The sequence below is a fragment of the Agelaius tricolor genome, unplaced genomic scaffold, assembly GCF_023055355.1.
Source record: "Agelaius tricolor isolate 1412-34295 unplaced genomic scaffold, bAgeTri1.0.p SCAF_6, whole genome shotgun sequence".
Lineage (NCBI taxonomy): Eukaryota > Metazoa > Chordata > Aves > Passeriformes > Icteridae > Agelaius > Agelaius tricolor.
In genome coordinates this window covers 1,565,173-1,578,040 of record NW_027269266.1, presented here as the reverse complement: position 1 = coordinate 1,578,040, position 12,868 = coordinate 1,565,173, and the positions used below count along the sequence as shown (strand labels likewise).

The following is a 12,868-nucleotide window of genomic DNA, read 5'->3' as shown; positions in this document are numbered from 1 at the left end:
CACAAGTCTGCGCTTCTGAGAAATCTGCACCATTCCAGGCAAAAATTTTGAATATACAGGCTGGAATGTGGAGGAAATGTTGATTCCCAAGCAAACTTTTTGGTTTTATTTTATTGTTTTGGTTTTTTTTCTTTAATGGAAATGGATTTTGGGTGTCCCCAGGCGCCTTCTGAACACGAGATCTGCGGGAGAAGAAAGGAGTTTGTACTTACTGGTGGTGTTGTACTTGATCCCATTGAAGAACTCGGGGCAGGGTCTCTCCACGAGTTCCCCCGCGGAGGTTCTGGGCCAGCAGGTCCCGATCTGGTCCGTGGTGGCATTGCAGTACGGACCTGGGGTTAGAAAAAACGGGACAGAAAGGCAAAAAAGAAGCGGTTCAGAAAGCACAAAAGCCACGCACTTTGCATCACAAAACAAACCCAATCTCAGCACTTCTAAAGCTTTTCCCGAGCTCTGCACCAGGTAACAATTCCTACCATCAAAGCCCAGGAAAGGGAGAGAGGAACTCTCTAAAAAAGTCTCGTGTAAACGATCCAGGAGACTGCAGTTCACATCAAATTCTTCTAAGATGAACTGAGAGATGGTCACATCCATTATTCCCTCTGGGACTGCTGGACTGGATCAGGCTCCTTCACTCCTTTCTGGCTGCTTTTTTTTTGGTCCCTTCTTCTTTTTTCCCCCCTTTCTGGAGCCACAGGAGCATCAAGGCGCGGGCACCCCGCAGTCTGGTGCGTTCGAGCCTCTGCTGCTCGCAGCGCGCTGACAACTTGGCTGAGGCTGCGTCTGCCTGTGCGGCTCAGCCCTCCGAGCTGCTCTTCCCTTTAAATCCAGCGGCTCGGGAGCCAATGGCATCGGGCTGAGCCCGGAGCGAGGGGCTCTGCTCTCCTCGGTGTCCCTGGGCTCGCAGATGCCGCCTCACCGTGCCAGAGCGCTGTGCTGCTGCATCCCCCTCCCTCCCTCTCTCTCCTTGCTGCCTCTCCCTCCCTCCCTCCGACACACTGAGGCACAGTTTTATTGTTAGCTCCAGGGATGAGAGCTTTTGCAAAAAGAAAAAAAAAAAAAATACTCGCTGCAAATGAAAGCCAGGGAGAACAGGAAAAGCCATCAGAGGAGGAGAACTCCTCGGGTTTTGTGTGGAGTGAAGCAATTCCTGCCTTTGCTGCGTGGAGTTGAGGATGAGCAGGGATGCTGGGGCAGGGGGGGAAGGAGGGACCCGGTCCAGGAGCTGCTGTGCAGGCCTTGAGAAAGGAGAGAAATAATAAAAGCAGGGATGAAGGAGATGATCTGACAGAAGAGAGGTGTTGGGATAAAGGGATCTGGAGTAATTATAGAATCACAGAAGGTTGGGGTTGGAAGAAATGTTAAAGGTCATCTCATTCCAATACCTTCCAACAGACCAGCTTGCTTCAAGCCCCATCCAGCCTGGTCTGGAGTAAAGAAATCTGGAATTATGACCCACAGAAGAGACAGAGTGAGAAGAGTAGGGCACCAAAGGAACACACCTTTCAGCCCCTCACATGGATGGGACGGGGTGAACAGCAGAGCAGGGCAAGGCACAGAGGGCTCTGAAGCAAAGGATGGATCATTCAGGGGAAGAGGAAGAAAAGAAATGCCCCTGTGATTTTCCAGTGGTAGCAGGGGGCAAGGTTTTCAGAAAGGATGAGCACCCAGACTGACCAGGAGAAAGAGGAGGAACCTCTAAACCAGCAAATCCTGGTGTGGGGAGAGAGGGAAGAGGAAAGGGCTTGACAAACTGAGGTCAGTGTGGGACAGGAGGAGAAGGGTCTGGTGAAGGGGAAGGAGGAGAAATTTGGAAGGAGCTGCCTGCCCAGAAGGCTGGTTATCTTTGGGAAATCAAAACTCAGCAGAGTGGGAACTGGGTGAAGGGCAGCACCCTGGAACATGCTGGAGAGCAGCTCAGACCTGGCCAGCCTTTCTGACTTGCTATACCAGGCTATGAGGAAATTCTTTAAAAAAAAAGGGTTTCTGAGAATCATTTATGATTACAGATTCAGAAGGATTTTGGGAAGCAAACAAAAAACTGACTTGTAAGGGAGTAGACCAAGATCAGTAGATATAGAAGTGGCAGAAAGGAATGCAGAAAAAGAAGGCGAAGATAGCAAAATGAAACATTTCCAGTCTATTCACAGCTTTAGGTTGGACAAGGTGCTTACACTGAGCTCAAAGCAGTGGTACTTCCTATAATATTTATCTCCCACCCTGCAAAGGCCTGGACTTTCCTTTTATTCATATTTATGACTGAAGGGCTTTAGTCTTTGCTTTTGAAGGACTAAAAGAATTGTGGCATCCAGAGAGAGGAAAAAGAAAAAATAACTGGGTTAGAACAACAAATAAATTAACAACATGCACTGAGGAGAGAACTAGCCAGGATGTTATTTTGCCATGTGGGAATCTGGAGATTTTTTAACATTTTCAGACTGCAGTGGCAGAGAGGGGAGGAGTGCCACTGTGGTTTTGGGATAAGTATTTTTATTTGAAATATGAAAAAACCCCTGAGAATAACAAGTGTACTAACTCTCTAGACACTGAGGAAGTGAATGCATCTCTCTGCTTCTCTCTCTGGAGCCTTGATCTCCTTCCCAAGTGAACGTTCCCAAAACTGCAGCCCCTCTGGAGAAATCTCAATTGCAACAAATTAACCCTTCTCAACACCAACAGATCTCTTTGTCACATGCACCTACAACCCCAAAAAGAAGGTGAGGAAATTTTTTTAGCATCAGTCATGTAACATGACCACGACCAACCCACTGGCTGGCTTTGAACAGTGCTTTGAGGAGAAAACCCTTTTTCTTCAGCTTCCAAGAGTAAGGGATAAAGGGTGCTCTAAACCCTCATCTTCTCCTTCCTGACAGTTCAGTTGAGCTCATAAAATTCCCTTTTTTCCTCAGGGGTGGCTTTGAGACCTCCTCACAGGACAGCACCTGAATGTGCCCAGTGGCTGCTCCCACCCAGGCAGGACTGAGCAGTCAGCAGGACACTGGTCCAGGAGGTTTTAAGTTTATTTTTTTTTCCTGCTTCTGCTGCCTCTCTGCAGGAGAAAAATCACACAGCCTGGCCAAAAGTCTTCATTTCTCACCTACTGTCTGCCCTTTCTATTTTTTCATGCTGTTTGTTCAGCACACTGGAATCAAAATCCTGCTCAGAGGCTTTGGGTACTGGAGTTTCCTGAATTTTTTGAGGAATTCATCACTCAATAAATTACAAAAAAAGAATGACAGTTTCAAAAAAAGTAACTACTTTTAAATTTGGTAAATGTTTCATGTTCCTAATTCTGCCCTGTGTTTTCCAGAATAAACTCTTGAAGATTTTTTTAATGGTTCAAGTATTACAGAGTTGAACACTAAGCTGGATTTCATTTCAATTCTGTTCTTTATAGTGGTTAGCACCTGAAACAATAGCCCTGAATTAAACTAAATATTTTTTCAGGATCAGGAGAATGATTTCTTCATTTAAGTGAGGAGAGCTAGAAAATCTTCAATCTAAACTGATTTTCATCTTTTCAGTTCAAATTTTAGAAAATCTTAGAAGCATTATGTATTGCACAATCCTGTTGTGTTCCATGTATTTAATATTAATTTAAAAACCCACTGCAAAAATAAATATAGAGGGGATGAATGTTGAGGATTAAGTCTGAATGAAGAAAATAATTTACTGTCCCTCAGTCCACAAATCAGCACCACTCTTTAATAATCCCAGTACTACTGTAACCTCTTGATGAAAAAACTACTTTTGCAGCTATCCCTGGGTACAATTAACCACTTCACCAAAGTTTCCCTCTGACTGGATCTAGTGAAATCCTGACTCTGTCAGTTGGACTCACTTGATGTGAAAATCTTCATGCAAGAAGCAATTTCAGTGATATGAAAGATGGACAGAAATCCTGCAGCTGCTGACACTTCTGCTTCCCTGCCCATGCCGTGGTGCACATGACACAAATCAGAGCTTGGCAGGCAGCAGAGATCTGCCTTGGAAATTCCTCAGCATCCCAAGAAAGCTGGGATTTGGTTCTTGGCAGGCAGAAAAGCTTTGCCAGCTTCCAAGTGGGCTCATTCCTGCATGCTGCTATTCACTGCTTGGTTTGGGTGCATGTGCAAGGCTCTGGAAGAGAACAGGACAGACAAATAAACCTGAGCTCAGTAAGACCCTTTAAAGAGGACTTGTTAAAAGGTCACCTGCAGTTCTTCTGGGAAAGGAACGAGCTCTGCTCATAAATGGCAGTGGAAACCTCTGTATGTCAGCCCTCCCACCACTGCTACACAGCTGCTTTCTTCATCTCCAACCCACTCCAAGCCACAGCTGATGGAATTAGCCAGAGCACAGCTTTTCGTTTGCCCCACTAACAGTGAGCAGCAAGGATGAGCTGTGATTACCCAGCAACATCCAAATTCAGCTCTATGCACACTCAGGCAGTCACTGGAAGTGTTTGGAGAGGGTGGAAGGAGCTCCAGAACCACCTGACTTCTCCTCAGACACTCAATCTACACAAAACCAAGAAATTCCTTGGTGTATTTCAAGACCCAGGATGATAACTGAGAGGAGGGGGGAAAAAACAAAAAAAAAAACAAATAGAAAAAACCCAGAACACAAGTTCTCTCCTCATTTCCCTTCCTCAGAGAAAGAAAAGGTGCTGTTTTCAGCCTCCCACCACAGTGACAGTTTGATCACTCATGTTCTCTGTCTGTCAGTGTGAAGAGCTCCTGCTCTCCAGGCACAGCAGTCACCCTGTGCTCTGCTTTGTACCAACAAGGCTCAGGGCAGGAAATGCACATCCCCTGTCCATCTGGTGACACCAATGTCCTCTGTACCTCAGTGCCATTTGGCTTTCAGGAATTCTACCTCACCAGTGTGGAGGTATCACACTGAGTCACAGTCCCAGTGTTGGCTCTTCAGCTCTCTTCCCCTAACCCAGGTGTGTATATCCACATCCAGACTCCTCATCTCATGTATAAACTGCTCGGTTAATTCGCTCATGGAGCTGTCACTTCTAAATATGAGGCTGGATGGTTTCAAATGGCACAATAATTTATTTTCTCATCTCCTTTTCCTCTCTAAAAAGTGTCCCCCAGTTATCCTGTGTTATTGCAATGACCTTTCAGCATCAAACTTTCAAGTTACTGGGACTTTGCAGCTTGGTCCTTTCCTTTTAGTTCAAAATGCCAGCTTCGGGAGTTGGAGATGAGGGTTTGAATCCTTTCTTCCTGAGATAGGATGGTGGGGTAACTCTAAGAAGGGGTTTAGTCTTCAATCTTTGGCTTACAAGACCAATGTTTTTATAAACTATTAGAGTTAACTAGAGTTTGAGTAGTTTATTCTCTAGGGGTGCTGCAAGGGGGAATAAAACTAGGCTGATTGTGAGGTAGGTGAATGAGGCTAGCTGGCCAATGATGATGAATGGGTGTTCTACAGGTTGGCTGCCTACTCTAACCTGAGCAGGCAGGTCCTTACCTGCCTTTTAGCTTGGTAAGGAATGCAGAACTTTGAGGAAGGTACAAATTTACCAAAGTGGCTTCTGGGCCACAAAACTCAAGGCCCTCCTTCTCAAGCTGCACTGTAAAACTGCTCTCCCTGCACACCTCAAATGCAGTGACAACATGGCCATGAGCTGGTAGAATATTTATCTTCCCATTCCAGGTGTGTAAATGCAATTTACAGAGTGGGAGCACGTTCAGACCATAGGGAGCAAGGTAATTCAAATAGCAAGAGACTGGGGACAGCTTAAAGATCTCCACAGACAGCTCCAGAACTGCCATGGATATGTCACATATTGCTGACTTCTCTGCCACACCACACCCCAGCTCCTCACAATGAATTCCACTCTGCTGCAGGAGTACGCTGCTAAAAAAAAACCAAAAAACTTCTCAAACTGAGAGCTACACTTTTAATCAAAATCTGGTCCTTTCTGCATCTACTTGAGACCTACACTGAAAGTTCAGAGTTGAAAATTGTTGTATGTGGAGAGGAAGATTAGACACAGATACATAGAGATCTTCGTTTCAGCTGATAGACTCATTTGTTAGAAACAGGAGACATTCTTTATTGCTAGAAATGAAGTATGACTCCACTGAGCAAAGATAAAATTAATAAATGCAGGTCTGTGGTGATGAATCTTTGCAGCTCCATTGATGCTAGAAAATATTTACTGGGGGTATAAAAAGATCCAACAGTGTAAATAATAAATGGCTTGTAGCCATTTCAATACAGTATCAATATATTTCTTTTGGCACATTGATACACTTGTCATTCTCTACAGCTATAAAACCTGCATGAGTGAATCATGTTACATGAGACAAACGATGAGACACTGCAGGGAGATTACAAGAACACAAAACACACAAAAGAACCAACCTTGACACACTAATGAACTGCCAGAGCTATTTTTCTTGAAGTGAGCTGCTTTGGATGAATGTACAGAACATCATCTACTGCATAAGAGCACAGCAGCATTCCAGAATAACTCTGAATTTATACAGGGTCAAATTCAGAGTCAGCTCTTTACAGACACACAAAAACACAAAGGAACCCATCTGATATATTTATCTATGCCTGGCAATGGCCTGGTGCTCTGTTTACAGCATAAGCACAAAAGACAGCAAAAATAAAGAAGGTTAAGTCCCATCTGAACGAATGATGACCATGAGGATGTGTTTCATTAGTCCCACTCGTTCTATTATGTACAATGGGACCACAGTCAGAAAGGATGTAAAGATTCAGAGGTCTTGTCCTGTTCTCTTCTTCAGCACACATCAGCCACAAAGTTCCTTGTGGCTTAATTCAGGATATGCCAAACTTTTGCTCTCCCCGCCCCCCACTCTGCTTTGTTGTGCTGCCTTTCAGTGCATGCTGGGAAGATCTGAGTGGTCTTCCCATGCAGCATAAACTGGGAGGACGTACAGAAACAAAAGACAACAAAATTTTCAGAAGTCAATCCCTCATTTCCTCTGGACACTCACAGGCACTGCACAGTGCCTGATTTTGAAACAGCAGGTAGCTCAGAAAGCACAAAGAGAGACAAAAACCACAGGATCATGCTGCTCAGTATCCCAGCTCTAAAAATGACCCAAATCAGATGCTACCATGTCTTAGGTTGCAAATGCAAGATGTGGCAGGGGCTGTGTGTTCTATTGCCATCTGTCAGAGCTGGGGCAGTTCTCTGCTGTCCTTGGGGCAGTTTTTTCTTTCTCTCTCCCCCAGCCAATCCTCCCTGCAGGAGATCTCTGCTGTCCATGGCCACTGAGTGTCCCTGCAGGGCTGAGCCAATCCCAGCATCCCATGGGGAGATGCTCCGCCCAGGGGAGGAGCCAAGCATTCCTCCCCGGATCCAATCTGAGCCTGGCACAGCCCAGCAGCCTTTGCCCAGTGCATTGCCAGAGGAGCAGCTTCTGCTGCCCTGCATGGCCAGAGGGAGCCCAGGCCCATCTGCAGCAGCCCTGGAGCTGCAGAGGAAAACTCCCCCCTTGTGCAGGATCCCTGCTCCAGCAGAGCCACAGCTGGCACTGCAGGAGGGCTGAGCCCCCATGGGATGGGGCTGTGCCACCCCCTGACACACAGGGGACAGGGACTGCTCTGATTCTGGCAGAGTTGCTCTGTATTACTGCATTTTAATTTTTTCTAATAAAAGAACTGTTATTCCTATGCCCACATCTTTGCCTGAGAGCCCCTTAATTTCAAAATTGTAATAATTTGGAAGGAGAGGGTTTACACTTCCCATTTCAAGAGAAGCTCCTGCCTCCCTTAGCAGACACCTGTCTTTTCAAACCAAGACACACCAACAAAACCAGCCTGTTTCAAACTGCCATGATCTAATTAATAGGGCTTCCTAAGCAGCTTTAAGAGAGGAAGTAAGAAAATTAACCCTTTGGGGTCTGGGCCCTGCCTTCACGGCCTAGCACACATGGTAGCTACAATGTTGTGACTCCCATCCAACTCATATTTGCTTGGGTTTTCTTTGAGGAGCACCCTCAGTCTGGTGTTGGGACCCTGGGCCAGTGGCTTCTGTACTCCTTTGGGCCCAAGCCAAGTGGAAAATCGAGGACTTGTAACAGAGTGAAACACTGCAGAGTTGCCAGCTCTCAAGACTGCTCTGAGCCTCTGCTTTCCATGAGTTATCAAAGCTGCCATTTATTGGCAAGGAGGATCTAGACTCTGATTCCACTGCCCAGAAGTGTGTGACCTGCAAGATCTGAGGTACTCCAGCATGTCTGGAATAGCCACATGAGGCTGGCAGAGAAACTCAGGACCTTGGGAAGATCCATCCCTTCTGAAGCAGCAGCCACAAGGCAAACATTGTGCACTCAGGCATTCCAACTGTTCTGGGACACCTGGAGATATCAGAGTGGGCAAAACCTGGGCCTGTCATAAAAGGGAACAATCCCATCAGCAGCATGTCACAGGGAGGCTTTCACTATTATACATAGGCTTTACTCTATGTAGTAGATTTTTATTCCTTGAGTTAATTTAAATCATTCATCATAAATGTGGCAAACCTCCTAAAAGACAAAGAGTAGCACAAGCCTTGTAGAGCAACTAAAGTTTTCCTGACAATTTTCTCCCCTTTATTGAATTGTTATGTTTACAACACATCCCAGAGAGGAAACAAATTTTGGACACTTCCTTTATGGGGTCCCCAGTGCAAATGTTTCCAGAGATTCCAGTTAACTCCAACAGAAAAAAACCAAGAACTTTTGCAATGAGATTCACCTGATGAGATTGATTTTGTCCTCAGCTCTAACCATTACCCTGAGTAGATCTTTGCTGTCTAGAAGAGGAACCAGCTTGGATTGATGTAAATGTCTGCATTAATCAGATTAATCCCACTCCAGATGCCCTGAACAAATATCAAATTGTTTGCTGAGCTTTTCCACACTCGCCCACCTTGTCTCCCTGGAGGGTTTGGCAGCTGTAATCCCCTAACTTTGGGCATATCATTTCATAGGAGACCAAGCAAAACTATTTGAAATTAAACACATCAGGAATAAATATGAGAAGAAAAATGTCCTGTTAGGACAGGACTATCACAATGCCAGCAGCATTATGTTCAGAGATTCCATGTCTTAGATTTAATGGAATTATTTACCAGAGGAAATCAATACAACACAAACACTGTGTAATAGATTTGCATCTCTCTGCCAGCCACCACTCAGCAAACACCAGAGAAAAAGCCTGGAAATGAAGTGGCAGGAATGATGAACAGAATACTGAGAATACTTTGAGAATTGAGACAGGGGTTCTCAAACACATCATTTTCACCAGACAGTGAGGAGGATCCAGTCACACCAAACCCCAGCTGGAATGATTAGGCATGAAAATGGATTATCATAATATTATTATGGCCATGATAACTGAGGAAAAAGAATGTAATAATTGCCTGATCTGTGATTTTCAAACTGCTGCTGCACACATTTGCAGCCCCAGAAGAACAGGGAGGATGTCAGAACATTAATTCTGCTGCAATAGTTTGTGCCTGTGTCTGGAATCAGTCACCTCACAGAATTTTGGACACCTCCTGGCATAAAAAAACCCTCTCCAGATCTCCTCCCTTGCTTGGCTCACTACCCCTTGATGTTTTCACCACCAGGGTCAGTATTTCTGATTCTGCAGCTCCGGGTACTTCAGGTCTTGCATGGTTTAGGGTATTTGAGAGGTTCATAGAGGCAGAAGGATTCATCTCACCTAATTCCAGCCACCAAAAATTTGGGTGTCTAGACTAAATCAGGTTCCCTAACAGTCTCCAGGGAAATGGACACTTTCAGAGAATGATGATTCATTTGATTTGGAGACAAATATCTTCAAATTTACAACTCTTAGATATTCTACTTAGTAGGACATTACTCACCCCAAGATATGTTTGTACTTTGGAAAGAGCTGTCAATTGCTAACACATCACATATCTGAGATGGGTTTTGGAGCTTCACTTACATGTCAGACAGAAATTGAAAGCTAGGACTTCCTGCTGCTTTGAAATGCACATATATTTGTTAAAATGCTATGTTTTTATTTGAATTTTAATGATCTTGTATAAAACCTACAGAAACCTATTATTTTAAATCATACAATTTGAGCCACCTGTAAATTGTCTGTGCCCATTTTATGGCTAAGAACTTTCAGAATAAGTATAAACCTTGGAAAACAGTTTAAAGCCTCAAAACCCAAGTTTCTTCTGTTCTTATCAAGACATTGGAGATGCAGCTCTCAATCTGTAACTGGTTCCACCAGCATTGGTTATAGTGAATTTTTATAAAAGCCATGGATCAATCCACAAGAATTCAAAGCAAAAAATGAAATAACAAAACCCTGAAAACTGAAATAAGCACCAACATTGAAACAGATTTATTTCAGCATAGTTGTAAAACATGGGTAAATGTCATCAAGTAGCTGACAGTGGGATGGAGATTTTAATAACAGGTGCAGCAACAAATTAATCCTGGGAAGTGTGGCACTCCCAATCTGCTTGACAGCACAGCTGGGTTTCTTTCCCCAGGATGTGTTAATGTGGTTTTTATTTGGAAAACTGCACGTCTCGCCCCAATGAATATTAAAGAATGAGTTTGGGGAAAACATGGAACATTCTGATTAAACATTTTGTCACTCACATGCTCTCACACTCAATTGCAAAGGCAAGATAACAACATCTCATTGCTAAGCAAGTGATGCTCCTCTTCTGAACTCATCAAATCTCCTTGTTAACCTTCCAAACGTCCCACCACCCCCCAGAGTGCCCATCCATGATGCTGCTAACTGCCAGCTATCATAAGCACATGTCAAAATCTGTGATTGATGCCTGGAAAAAGTTATTTTTCAGCACTTCTACCCTTTCCCAGTTAATAAGATCATCAGAATCATCACTTACAGCAATGTTTCAGGCAACAAGAACCTGCTCATCACAGCTTTACCTTTGGGGACTACAAAATGAAGAAATAATAATTGTTAATTTTCTTTTGAAGAGGTTTTTTTTTGGCAGTTACTGCATTCTGAATACTAAGACTTACCTTTGTGAGCACCAATTTATTTTCATTTTCAATTCCTGTAAAGTTATTAAGTATAAAAACAATCAGTTTATCCCTAAAGTTTATCCCCTTCACGCAAATAGCCCCTTTTTAGACTGAAATAATGAAGGAATACCCACATATTATTTCCCTCACAGAGTTTCTCAGGTGCTGTGGGATTCCTCTGGCACAAAGGACTAATGCAAGTGGGGTAGAAGCCATCCCTAACAGTTCCTAGCTCTGAAATATGCTGCAGTTATTTCTGCCCCTGGTTTCCAGGCTGGTCTGGCTCTCTGCCAGAGCTCATCCCTTTCCCTCGGCCACTGGAGGGCTCTCCTAATTCTTCATTACTGCAAAGGAAACGTCTGATTGAGGACAGAAACACTGCAAAAATAATAAAAAAAAAATCCTGCTTGGAGTTACCTGAATGCAAAATCAAAATCAATCAAAAAGCTATCAAAATAGGAAGAGTTCACGGCTTCATCCAGAGATCCACATGTGGAAAAAGATGCATTTTACTGTCCAGCCTTTGGCAGCAAAAAGTGTTGTTACAGTAAGAGATGAATTTCCCTGAAGAGAAAACTTCCTTTTCCACCCAAGTTTATGAGCTGCACAGAGATTATGGGTTTGAGGAGGCCAGCAGTGCCTGCCTTCATCACCCATTGCTCCCCATCGCTTTGCTCTGAAATCACAACCCAATTCCTTCTCCAGCTAAGTGTGATTTCAGCCTCCTGCCAGCTCATTTCTGACTTATTTCCCACCCCAATACCAATTTCCCAGGCTGGTTCATTTTTCTCTTGATGGATCAATCATCAAACATCAGACCATTGCCAAGTGAACATTTCTGATTGTTTCTTTCTCCCCTGCTTCTTTTGGATCAGAAGGGCTGAGTTAGTCAAACCTAAATTGTTTTGTGGAAACAGAACACATTTTTCTATCTTTTTTTAAAGCCATATTGAGTACCAGAATAAAAGATAAGTGGCTTTGATCACCCCAGAATAATAATTTGGGATGAACTGTGCCCTACATCTCTGTCATTCATTGATCACCCAAACTCTTGGGTATATCCTGAATCAAAATCAATTTTTTCCCCACCAGCCAGAGAGGGAAGTGGATTTTAACATTATCCTTGTATGACTTCTCTGAGTTAGCTTGAATATTTTTAATTCTAACTGAGACACAAGCCAGCCAGCCCATCAGGCATGGCAGAAAATACTTTATTTTCCATGAATTAGAAGTAGCTTTGAATAAAGAGCCTTGGCTGTGGTCATTTTATCCCAAATCCTTTGAGACAGTCTAACACAGATAGAAAAAAAAATGCCAGTGATAATGGACAAATGGATTTTCTTGGCCTTTGCTTCTGTCTTTGAATATAAAATTAGCTAGAGTTGGGCTGAAACATCCTAGGGGTCATTTAAATTATACCTTAATTATTTAGTCAGAATTGTACTGGATTTTAAGCTTGCCAGGTGACAGAAAATGTAGAAGAATAAAGGTGTAAGATTTTGAGCAGGAATTTACATCAGTTTCCTAGATTATTTTTTTAAATCTGCAGCTTCCCAGATGAAATAAATGGGTTGGATCCTTAAATTTTAGATGTTGATAAGTGTTCAAGGCCAGGTTGGACCTGTTGGAGACCTGTTCCAACACTTGCAATGTCCTAGAAGTGGAGTCTGAGGTGTCTGACTTAACTGGTGGTTGTCTACATTATGTATATTAAACATTAAACTTTTTAAAGCTTTCTCCACCTCTATTTTTTATTGCAATATTTTGATTTATCTATTTATTATTATTATTATTAATATTAATATTATTATTATTATTGTTATTGTTGTTGTTGTTGTTATTGTTGTTGTCGGTATTAT

The 12,868-nt window shown here is 43.3% G+C and overlaps 1 protein-coding gene across 4 annotated transcripts in view; it reads right to left on the bottom strand.

Moving 5' to 3' along the window:
- CRHR2 (corticotropin releasing hormone receptor 2) overlaps positions 1-12,868 on the bottom strand; it is a 153,320-nt gene that overhangs the window by 108,217 nt on the left and 32,235 nt on the right. The window contains exons 1-2 of one of the 4 annotated variants that reach the window (XM_071428498.1): positions 3,842-4,045; positions 213-332 (exon numbers count right to left, since the gene is read on the bottom strand). In XM_071428498.1, the coding sequence (XP_071284599.1) occupies positions 213-332; positions 3,842-3,935 (214 nt within the window). In that variant the 5' untranslated portion in view covers positions 3,936-4,045. Of the gene's footprint in view, positions 1-212; positions 333-476; positions 953-3,841; positions 4,046-12,868 lie in introns of those variants that run through there. The other 3 variants (XM_071428497.1, XM_071428496.1, XM_071428499.1) reach the window with 3 other exon arrangements.